Raw genomic sequence first — 11,529 nt, 5'->3', positions numbered from 1 at the left:
CCCCAAAACTGACTAGTCAGTCACAATCTGGAAAAAATGATTTTCAGCTACAAAATTAACCTTGTCCCCAATCTGCTTGTCCCAGCTGCCACAACAAGGACAGCAACAACTCGAGTTCTTCTATGTTTCCGACACATCTCGGGCTAATTCGCGGGACGACCGGCAAACTAGCAAAGCAGAGTTGAGGAGCTGGGACGGGAAATTTGGCTGCAGCTGGGCTCTGAGGGAGGGAGTCCCAGACAGTGGGACCAAGGAGATTGCTCAACTCTCAATTCTGTGGCGAAGAGAGGGAGAATATCCCAGAACCGGAGGAGTAGAGCACCCCAAATGGGCCTGATTAGTCTGAACTCCAGCCCCAGGCCCACCTCAAACCCACAGCTTCCCTGTAATGCCCCCTCCCCCCCACCTCCCTCAGCCCCAACCCCACATTGAAGGCTGGGGTTTAATGCTCCTCAGTGAAGACCCTGACACCCTCCGACCTTCACCTCTGGTTCTCAAGTCTTGCTGTTGCCCCGGACCTCACTCCCTGCTGTAACCCCGCCCCCCCCCCCCAGGCCTCACTCCCTGCTGTAACCCCACCCCCCCCCCCCCCCCAGGCCTCACTCCCTGCTGTAACCCCGCGCCCCCCAGGCCTCACTCCCTGCTGTAACCCCGCCCCCCTCCAGACCTCACTCCCTGCTGTAACCACCCCCAAGCCTCACTCCCTGCTGTAACCCCCCTCCCCCCCCCAGGCCTCACTCGATGTTTTATCCCTCAGGCCTCACTCGATGTTTTATTCCCCAGGCCTCACTCGATGTTTTATCCCTCAGGCCTCAGACAGCGTTTGACTTCCTTGGTGCACAGCCTCTGATGATGGGACGTCTGATTCACACACTGGCGATTCTGATGTACTTTTCGGTCAACATCCCGGTATGTAGCAGGGCTGAAGATGGGGCAGGGGGGTGGGAGCAGGGGGGCAGGGTTAGGGGTTTGGTTGGGATGATGTGTGTGGGCACAGTTCAGGGCTGGCTGCCTGCATTCAAGGCAAAGTGTCAGGAGGAATGTGCGGGATGTCGGTGGGGAGGGGATGTGGGTGGGGTGTGAGGGGTGTCTGGGGGAGTGTGCAGGGTGTCGGTGACGGAGGGAGAGTGTGAGCGGGTTGTGGGGGGGGGGGTGAGGGGTGTCGGTGGGCGGGGTTTCTGTGTGGGGGAGGGGTATCGGGGGTGGGGATGGGCGGGGTTTCTGTGTGGGGGAGGGGTATTGTGTGATGGGGGTGGGCGGCGTGTCGCGGAGCGTGTGCGGGGCGTCTACGGGTGAGGCGTTTTTCTCCATTCCTAGCCCAGGAGACACTGCAGCCGATTTTGCTGCCGACTCTCCCTGCCCCTGGTCAATGCACCAGTAAGATTCACTAACCGTGGGGCAGTGACCACCCGGAGACCTCCCATAACTCCTCCTGGGGGAGCCGGGCTCGGGGTATTTACATGAATCTAATAGGCCGGTGTGCTGATCCTCTCCTAGATCGCCATCCATATGGGAAAGGCTCTGCTGGATTTCACCTGGGCTGTTCGGTACCACACAGACGCGTAAGTAGCAGCTCGAACGCCTGTGGCCTCGGGGTTAACCCCTTCCCTTCCCACCTTGAATAGTTTGTGGGTCTACAGTCCATGCTTTGATGCCCTTTCATTTTTTGCCACTACATCCTCTCGTCAGTTGCTCTCTGACTTTCTCCACTTGCCTGCTCCCGAGTCCCCGCTCTCCTCACGCAAGGTCACTGTTCACATGTGAGCTGCGCCTCGGGGTGTGAGCGAGCTATTGACCCATGGGGAGCATCGCAGTCCCGATGCTGCTCCAGCAATTACCCAAAGATTGACGAGTATGTATTGTTCAGGACACTCGATTGCTGGCCAGGGGCGGGGTGGGGGGGTTGGATGGTGCTCGGTCCCAGTGGGGTTTAGGGGAATAGCCATCATCATAGGCGGTCCCTCGTATCGAGGATGACTTGCTTCCACGTCAAAAAAGGGATGAGTTCACAGGTGTTTCAATGAAGGACCTAATATTCCAGATCCCGAACTACATATTGAAGGGTAGAAAATGCCTATGCGTGGATTTTTTTAATGTGTGGTGGCCGTTGCACACCAGCCACCACAAAGGGGATTAGTGGGGTGCCACGAGGTCCCTTTTTATGGGGGAGGGGAGGGAATTTCCTGGTCCCATCAATGGCGAGGATACCTGAGAGCAGGGAAACCAATGGAGTCTCATTCAAGAGACAGCATCTCCCAACAGTGTAGTGCTCTCTCAGTGGGAGCGGCCCTGGGTTTGTGGCCACGTCGCCTGGAGCCTTTCCAGCTCCCGCCTGGGTCTCCCTGCTCTTGCACAAGGTGCTTTGGGCACCCATGGGTGGGGGAAGTGCAGGGTCGGTGTGGGAGATAGATGAGCTGCTCCACGTTTGGTCACTGCAGCTCTGCCCTAATGGTTTGGGCTGCAACTTTCTGGTTAGTTGCTGGGGCGGACGGGGGGGGGGGTATCTGACCCACTCTCAGTCTCCCTCCTTGCTCTCGCAGGTATGTGCGGCAGGGGGCGCTGTTCGCTGTCTCTTCGGTGTTGCTGAGCGTGCCCAGTGACAGTCTCCTGACTGAAGTCCCGGATGAACTCCTGGAAGTGAGATTCTGGCTTGCAGGTGAGACACTACCCTTCCCGCTCAGGGACTTGGTGTCAAACCCAGCCCACACCTACTGGGTGTGTATAGCTTGGGCATTCTCCATTCACATTGTAGTGGGAACAGGTACAGAGCATAGAGCTGGATCACAACTGGTACAACATTCAGAGACCGAGGATGGCTGGTGAGTAAATGTGTAAAGGCTGAATCGTCACGAGCTTCTTCACCCCCCCACCCCCCCCCCACATAGTAATAGTGCCCTGTGTAGGAGGCCATCGGTCCCTCAAACCATCCACCCATTCTGGAGCGGGTCAGCTTTGCTCAGTGGACAGCACCATCACTTCTAAGTCAGAGGATTGCGGGTTCACGTCCCACTCCAGGGCCTTGAGGACATAATCTAGGATCACACTCCCAAGTGCAGTGCTGAGGGAGTGGTGTCGGAGGGTCAGTACAGAGTGAGCGCTGCATTGTCGGGGGAGCAGTACTGAGGGAGCGCTGCATTGTCGGGGGAGCAGTACTGAGGGCGCGCCGCATTGTCGGGGAACAGTACTGAGGAAGCTCCGCACTGTCGGAGGTGTCGTCTTTTGGATGTTAAACCGAGGACCTGTCTTCCTATTGGATCTATGGTGTAAGCGGGCTGGGCAGTTATTGCTGTGGGGATTGGAGATCTCGAGGTGGGGGAGTGAATTCAAACATTTACCTGTCTGCAGGTACGCAGACCAACCGCCTGGGAGGTGGGCTCTCGGTCTGTCTCGCCTTTGTTTGAGGTGGTCCAGCAGGCAACGAGGGTAGGAGACCTAACGAGCTAAGTGCTGCCTTACAGGTCCCCAATGAAATGGGCTCCGGGCCTGAGGTGCCTGCAGCAGTGGCTGGATTTGCTCCCTCCGTACCTCAATTCTGGCCACAGGCTTGTGCTAAGGGCCAGGGCTGCCTCTGCGGAGCGAGCAGTGGAGTGTGAGCTGTATCCCCAGTGCTCCGCCTCCCGCCGTGTACGGCACCGCCCGTCTCCCAGCGCTACAGCCTTGCCTCACCATGTCGCACTCTCTCTCCAGATGTCGCCGAGAACGATCCGGATGAAGATTGCTGCAGGTCGGCTCTGCAGAGCCTGCTCTTACTGGAAAACCTCAAGAACAAACTTGGTGTATTTCCCGAATAATGGGGTCTGTCCAACCCCAGAGGAAGTGGAGAGTTCTGGTCCCAGTACCTGTCGGCCATTTTGGAACCTGCAAAGGACAATTCATTGTAATCGGGTCACTGCGAACTGGAGTGTGAGGCACCGTCGGAGCCTGGACTGGGACAGGGAATGGGTAAATGCAGCTGGTGTGACGGAGGGAGAGGCAGAGAGACCAATAAAAGACTGTCCTGCGAGGCTGTCGTGGGTGAGAGAAGCTGTCTGAACCCAGAGTAATTGGTTCTCCCATGTTTGATAGCAATTGCAGAGCAGTTGTGTTGAGGAGTCGGCGCACTGTTAAACTGTCAATAGAAAAGTGGAGCATGGTCTCACAATCCCATATTTAACATGTGCGTACATTTGAGAACCTGTTCATTCTCAATGACCTGGAAGGGAGGGGGAGGACAGAGTCCCAGGTTTGTTCCTCCTCCTCCTGTGCTGAGTTGGTGAATCTCCCCTGGGGAAAGGGGGTCACAGTTTGCCTCAGTGGCCGGGGTCAGCAAAATTGCCCAGTTCATCTCTATGTTCTTCCAGCACCAACCCACCCCCCCACCAGGTGAACACAGCCTGTGGCAATACCTGTGGCAGGCACCATGGCCCAATATTCCATAGGTGGGCTTTCTTGCACTTTCAGAATAAAATATTTTTTCTCACTCACTTGTTGGGAGTTTTGTTGTACAGCGAGGGACAGCAGATAGCCCCATTCTCTCTCTCTCTCTCTCCAGTAAAGCTGTGTAACTGTCCCTTTACGAGTTTGGTTTGGACTTACTACAGCCTTTAGTTTCCCCTACACCACCTCCCATCTCTCCTGAAACCACAGAACCCTGCCAGGGAGCGGGTCCTGGGGGGAGGGGGGAGGGGAGCCGAGCTCTCATGTACCTGCCAAAATAGCTATTCTTGTGTAAATTTTAACAGCGACTGACAGCAGGCTATTCGGTTGTGGGGGATCGCGCAGACCTGTTCCCCACGCGGCATCAACTGCACCTGGGGTACTGAGGCCAGTTATAGAATGCCCCTCCTCCATCCTGACTGCCAGCAGCACAGCCCCGTCGCACAGCCCCGTCACTCAGCCTGAGTTGTCCCTCGCTCGCTCTCTTGTGTTCTCTCTCCGGCTTTGCTCCGTGTGTTTTTGGAAGAGTTTAACTTGACTCACGGGTTGGACTGCATTCTCCTGCTGTTTGTTTTTCTCATCATTTAAACAAACAATGAGCAGAGTACTCCACAAACACAACAGTATTTATTTCCATCTTTACAAAAGTAACAGTGCTCGTCCGTTGTAAGGAATTATAAAGCCAATAATCCCCTATCTCCTTCCAGTCACTTCTCAGGGTACGGTGACATTATTCACATTAATGGGAAATACAAGCCCAGCCTGTAACCCTTAGAACAGGGCTGGGATCCAGTGTCACTTTGTACAGGAGCTGTTTGTTACAGGAGCTATTACCTTACAGACAGGGCTCTCTACGGTCAAAGAACCTGCAAATGTGACTTGCCCAGCAGCTGAAGCGGTTTGTGTTTTACCCCGTGTCTCCGTACAAAATATGGAAGGGAATCAGAGACTCCTTTTGTTCTGAATTTTGTGCTCATAGTGCTGTAAATTTCTATAAATCTATCATCTAGGTGATGGGAACCCTTGCCACAAAGATAAACCTGTGCTAACATCAATCAATCCCAGGGCAGGTACAGCACAGGGTTAGATACAGAGTAAAGCTCCCTCTACACTGTCCCATCAAACACTCCCAGGGCAGGTACAGCACGGGGTTAGATACAGAGTAAAGCTTCCTGTACACTGTCCCAAACACTCCCAGGGCAGGTACAGTACGGGTTAGATACAGAGTAAAGCTCCCTCACCCCTCTCTAATGATCTGCTTCAGACCCAATCTCAGAATCGTGGCCTTTCTGAGTGAGACCAACAATGTCAGTGCAGCTAATATGCTGTTGGCCATGAGGAACTGGGCCTAACCTGATTTCACACACAAACCCATACAGGCAGCAGACTGAGCTTTCAGCCCAGGAGCTGGCTGAATCCTGGTCATGGGGGTAATGGCCAGTGTCTCACCCACAGTAACACCCAGTTCCTTGGGCAGGGCGTTTAAAGGATGGGTGGGAAGCTTCATCTTTGGCAGTGACCTGAGCTGAAACAATGGCTGAAAAGTCATACAATAATGGTTATAGTGAACACCCTCAAACATACGTCACCTGACAGGAAGGGGCGGCCCCAGGTTTTCACAATGCTGGAGCTGATGGGAACGAACTGATCCATTAATATTCCATCACACTCCTGACTTGTGCCTTGTAGATGGTGGAGAGACTTTGGGGAGTCAGGAGGTGAGCCATTTGCTGCAGAATACCCAGCCTCTGACCTTCAATAGCCCCAAGCGCTGTCAGACAGTATAAAGGGAAGACTGCGAGCTTCACATGAAGGTCAATACAGATTCATATAATGCAGCACTTGGACAAGGAAGAGTTTACCACCACTATATACACCTATATTAAAATTGTACAGTACTTCACAATTAATAAAACTATCTGGTAATTCCTATAAATAAAGCCTCCAATTTCTTTACAGTACAGTTTAAAGTTTCAAATGTGTTAATTCCAGGTAAATACATAGAAAAATGTGCACATCAAAAATATAGTTTGCCAGAGGCTCCTGTTCCACTGCGTACACCAGCCTGGAGCGTACGGAGTGTGAAGACCGGAATCTCTCATCGGGGTCTTGAACCCTGGGGTGCAGGGGCCACATATAAACTTTGAACTCCAGTTGCTGATGAGAACAGAGTTTGCTGTTCTGAGTTAGGATTTTATCCAATGAGGCAACGGAGTTCAAATCAGCCCCTTCCTAAATCTGGGCCCAGGAAATTCTGCTCCGATAGGTCAAACACAACCTGGGTTTGAGGGCCACCGATTGAACACCCCGTGCTCTTGTGATGCAGGCTGAAATTGTGCATTTACTAAACACTGGCAATACAGGACAGGAATTATTGCTGGTTTCTACCATAAAAGCCCTTAAAGTGGGGGTTCACCAGTAAACTGGGAAGAGGTATCGGAGCGGTGCAGTATTATCACACTAGCACTGCTTCTGATTATTGCGAGAGTTCACAGTGAGGGATTTGTGGCTATCGGGACAGTCAGAGAGACCGGGGAACGGCAGGAGACCGAGCGGCTGCACACCTGGGTACGGCACGGTAATCGCCAGTCCTGGCCCCTCGGCATTTACAACACACGAGCTTCAGAGGGAGTTATCAGGAGTTCCCCAACACGGGCTCTGGAGCAGGAGGTGGACCAGGTATGGCAGGAGGAGGATGTTCACGGTTTCTAAAATCCTCAGCAGAGTATCGAACCTCGGGTATATACCAAGCTAAAGGGACTTTTGCTCCTCCCCATCCCCACCAGTGTCTCTAGTAACTTGGGACCCCAATCAAACGATGCAATGGGCTCGAGCAGAGTGGTGGGTGGGTGTAACTGCCCTCAGTGGGATTTTGCCCTGTGTGTGTAACAATCCCCAATCACGAGGTTTAATACATTCTGCATTCAGACTCGGGGAAATAAGTTGTGGATTTTAAAATCGGAAATCAGGAGGGTGTACTGTGTCTGGGTGATGGGTATGAGAGAGATTGGTACCTTTCAGAATAAATGGGAGCAGGAGTAGACCATTTGGCCCCTCGAGCCTGCTCCACCATTCAATAAGATCATGACTGATCTGGTCTTGGCCTCAACTCCATGTTCCCAACTCCCCATAACCCTTGACATCCGTTGTTCAAAAATCTGTCTATCTTCACCTTAAATTATTCAATGACCCAGCTTCCACAGCTCTCTGGGGTAGAAAATTCCAAAGATTCACCACCTTCTGAGAAAAAAATTCCTCCTCATCGTAGTTTTAAATGGGCGACATCCTCTCTGCAGTTACCCTGTCAAGCCCCCTCAGAATCTTATACATTTCAATAAGATCACCTCTCATTCTTCTAAACTCCATAGGCTCAATTTGCTCAAGCCTTCTTCATAAGACAACCCCTTTATCTCAGGAATCAACCTAGAAACCTTCAAAGGGAACTGGACCAATTAAAGTGGAGAAGGGCTAAGGAAAGGCAATTGCAGTTTAGCGTGACTAAGTCTCAGACAATGCTTAGAGATTTGGGAAACATGGATCTCGATGAATGAGCAGGGTTTTAAAATGGGACAGTAACTGATACACCATCAGATCTCCCTACAGATAGAGAGACTGTGATACACCATCAGATCTCCCTACAGAGAGTAACTAATGGACCATCAGCTTTCTCTGTACAGGCAGGCACCACAGACACTTAGGGAACAAGTTATCCTAACTTTGCATAGATCCTCTGATGTCCCATCTGGAGTACTGTATGCCGTTTTGCACACGTGACTGCAAAAGGACATAGACCTGCTAGAGAAGGATCAGGGAAGAGCAATCTGGACAACCTCTGGACTCTCAGAATTAAACTGGTTTCTACCGCAGAAAATAAGGTTGACGGGGACATGATCCAGGTCTGGAAGAGACCGGGAGAAACGGGTAAAGGGGCGAGAGCAGGTTATTCAGCACGGACAGTGTGCTCAGAACTGCGGGGCACGAGGATAAAATTAATCAGCATCAAGCAAGGTCTGAATCAGAAGAAAATTCCTCCCAGCAAAAGCAGTTAAAGAACTGGGTGAGTATCCATTAGGGCAGAAGTGCTGACTAGAAGCATCAGTACAGATTAGAGACAATGAAACACAGTGTGATTCCCAACTGCAGGGGCCACTGAGAGATGACTGCCCTGGAAAGACGCCATTCAACAATGTACAAAGTTAAGTTATTGAGGTTTGATGGTCTGAAGTTTTGCTCGATAGGGAGAATTTTTCCTCGGGAGACTGAATGGGCCGAGAGGAGGCCATGTGGTGGAGCACACTGTACGTGAGCAGGAGGAAGACAATGTTCACAGCTGTGCGTTCGAAATCCAACCTAAGGAGATCAAGTTAGTTGGGCATATCCTCTCCATGCAATACATCAGACATTGAACCTTGATAAATGCTGTATGATTTCCCGTGACATTATTGCACTGAAGTGAGACAATTGATGGGCTGGCTTTCGACCAGTGCCCGGGCTGACGGGAGCAGCCATCGTTTTGCACCTGGTCCTGAGGCAGTTGCAGTTCCCCGGTTCAGTGGCTCGCGGCAATGTGTCGCAGTCCAAGAGCTTCCTATCTGGAAATGAGTGAGCTGCTGTGGGACTGGCTGGAGGAGGTGGTGCAAGCACTGAGCTGCGAGAATCCACTGTGGCAGGACTCCAGGCTAGTCATGGACCCCCTGCAAAAAAGAAAGCGACTGTTACATCACTCGGGGACAATGTGCTCCTCATCGCATCTCTGTGGAAGGCTGTTGCCGGGCTACCATCCACAGCTACCTGCCCAGTAACACATCGAGTCAGTGGAACAGGTGGAGGCCATTCAGCCCCTCGAGCCTGTTCCGCCCTTCAATGAGATCAAGGCTGATCTGTATCTTAACTCCATCCTTGGTTCCATATTTCTTTATACCCTTGTCATCAGTCTTACCTCAACAGTCTAGACCATACTGCACCGTTCTCTCTCAGGCTAGCATCGAGGCATTGACCACGCTCGACCAGCTCCGATGGGTGGGCCACATTGTCCGCATGCCCGATACTAGATTCCGAGACAAGCACTCTACTCCCAGCTACGTCACGGCAGGTGAGCCCCAGGAGGGCAGAGAAAACGCTTCAAGGACACCCTCAAATCCTCGTTGAAAAAAATGTAACATCCCCACCGACTCTTCGGAATCCCTGGCCCAAGACCGTTCAAAGTGGAGGAGAAGCATCCGAGAATGCGCCAAACACTTCGCGTCTCTTTGCCGGGAGCACGCGGAAGCCAAGTACAAACAGTGGAAGGAGTATACGATAAATCAAACACCCCACCCACCCGTCCCTCCAACCACCGTCTGCCCCACCTGTGACAGAGACTGTAGATCCCATATTGGTCTCATCAGTCACCTGAGAACTTCTGTTAGTGTGGAAGCAAGTCACCCTCGACCTCCGGAGGACTGCCTAAGAAGGGAGAAGACCATGAGCCTCGGCAGGCTATTCGGGCACGGAGGGCATCACAGTCCTGACGTCTATGTGCACGCTCTTCCAGCAGGGGCCACTGGAGGACGATCAGGAGCATGAACCCCGGCCGCCCGGTTTGCTGTGATCTGTTGCTCAGGCCGAGAATCGGACCTGGAGACTTCTGTCCTTTGGCTCGGGGACTGACACAATATCATTTTCTGCATTAAAAACACTGTCCTTCAATGCGACATGACAACAGACACAAGTGGGAACACACACCCCTCCAGCTGAAAGGTTAAGTCTGGCTCAACCTTTTTTTTAAACTGAGAAACGTTGCAATCGGCAGATTTTACCAGCTGGGGACCCCAACCCAGCCCTGCTGCTGCTTCTGTTCAATGTTGGGATGCCTTGGTTGAAACAGGACAGTGGTGAGGGGTGAGCGGGGTGGGGGCTGGATGGGGCAATGCTCATGTGTCAGCTGAAGGCAGAGGGAGACACCCACCTGAAATCCTCCGACGCCAGCACCTCAGTGTAGAACATGATTTTGCACTTGTGGGAGGAGACTTGTAACGAAGCCAGCACGTCATCGACACGAGGGAGGTTGGAGGAACAGGACCAGGGACTGTGCATCTTCCACTGCAAGATGTAGATCCCAGGCCAGCGAGTCACGTGCGAGCCCTGGAGACAGAAAGCATTTGATCCAGAAATCCCCAAGCGGACAGCATTGGCAAAACCACCCTCCAGCTGACAAGATTATAAACGCAGTAACAAACTACTTGTTCTGAAAGGCATCCTTCACACTGCCACCGCGTGCCCGCCCTGGCTCAGTGGCCAGCAGGGAGAGGGGGGGGGGGTGTGGGTGGGGGTGGAGAGGGGAGAAGAGGGGGGGGAGAGAGAGAGGGGAGGAGGGGGGAGAGAGAGAGGGGAGGAGGGGGGAGAGGGAGGGGGGAGAGAGAGAGGAGGAGGGGGGAGAGAGAGGATAGGAGGAGGGGAGAGAGAGGATAGGAGGAGGGAGAGAGAGGGGAGGAGGGGGAAGAGAGAGGGGAAGGGGGGGAGAGGGAAGAGAAGGGGGGGAGAGAGAGAGACGAGGAGGGGGGAGAGAGAGGGGAGGAGGGGAGAGAGAAAGAGGGGGGAGGGGGAGGAGAGGGTAGGGGGGTGGGGGGAGGAGAGGGAGTGGGAGAGGGTAGGGGGGTGGGGGGAGGAGAGGGAGTGGGAGAGGGTAGGGGGGGCGAGGGGAGGGAAGAGGGAGAGAGGGAGGGGGAAGAGAGGAAGGGGGAGGAGGGGGAGAGAGGGAGGAGGGAGGAGGGAGGGGGGAGGAGGGAGAGGGAGGGGGGAGGAGGGAGGGGGAGAGAGGGAGGGGGAGAGAGGGAGGGGGGAGGAGGGGGAGAGAGGGAGGGGGAGGAGGGGGAGAGAGAGAGGGGGTGAGAGAGAGAGGGGGGAGGTGGGGGGAGAGAGAGAGAGGGAGGGAAGAAGGGGGGAGGTGGGGGGGAGAGAGAGAGGGAGGGAGGAGGGAGAGAGGGGGGGAAGAGAAAGGGGGGGGAAGAGAAGGGGGGGGGAGAGAAAGGGGGGAGAGAAAGGGGGGAGAGAAAGGGGGGAGAGAAAGGGGGAGGAAGAGGAGAGAGAGGGGAGGAGAGAGGGGGGAGTGGGTGTGAGAGAGGAGGGGAGGAG

General features: G+C 53.7%; 1 protein-coding gene across 1 annotated transcript; it reads left to right on the top strand.

The window, feature by feature from the left end:
- Positions 1-777: 777 nt before the first annotated feature.
- On the top strand, positions 778-4,459 carry LOC139250601 (telomere length regulation protein TEL2 homolog). The gene is made up of 4 exons (XM_070873001.1): positions 778-909; positions 1,498-1,562; positions 2,541-2,656; positions 3,688-4,459. Exons 1-4 carry the CDS (start codon positions 850-852, stop codon positions 3,789-3,791), a joined length of 345 nt encoding a protein of 114 aa, XP_070729102.1. The 5' UTR covers positions 778-849; the 3' UTR covers positions 3,792-4,459.
- The last annotated feature ends 7,070 nt before the right edge of the window (positions 4,460-11,529 follow it).

Source organism: Pristiophorus japonicus, unplaced genomic scaffold (genome assembly GCF_044704955.1).
Source record: "Pristiophorus japonicus isolate sPriJap1 unplaced genomic scaffold, sPriJap1.hap1 HAP1_SCAFFOLD_3999, whole genome shotgun sequence".
Classification (NCBI taxonomy): domain Eukaryota; kingdom Metazoa; phylum Chordata; class Chondrichthyes; family Pristiophoridae; genus Pristiophorus; species Pristiophorus japonicus.
The sequence above is the reverse complement of the archived record's forward strand: the minus strand, read 5'-3'. Positions and strand labels throughout refer to the sequence as shown.

Bases quoted from the DNA above. Each gene is read 5' to 3' on its own strand.
- LOC139250601 (XM_070873001.1), top strand. From the start codon at position 850: ATGATGGGACGTCTGATTCACACACTGGCGATTCTGATGTACTTTTCG. The intron at 910-1,497 runs GTATGTAGCAGG...ATCCTCTCCTAG, and splicing joins ACTTTTCGGTCAACATCCCG to ATCGCCATCCATATGGGAAA. The intron at 2,657-3,687 runs GTGAGACACTAC...CTCTCTCTCCAG, and splicing joins AGTGAGATTCTGGCTTGCAG to ATGTCGCCGAGAACGATCCG.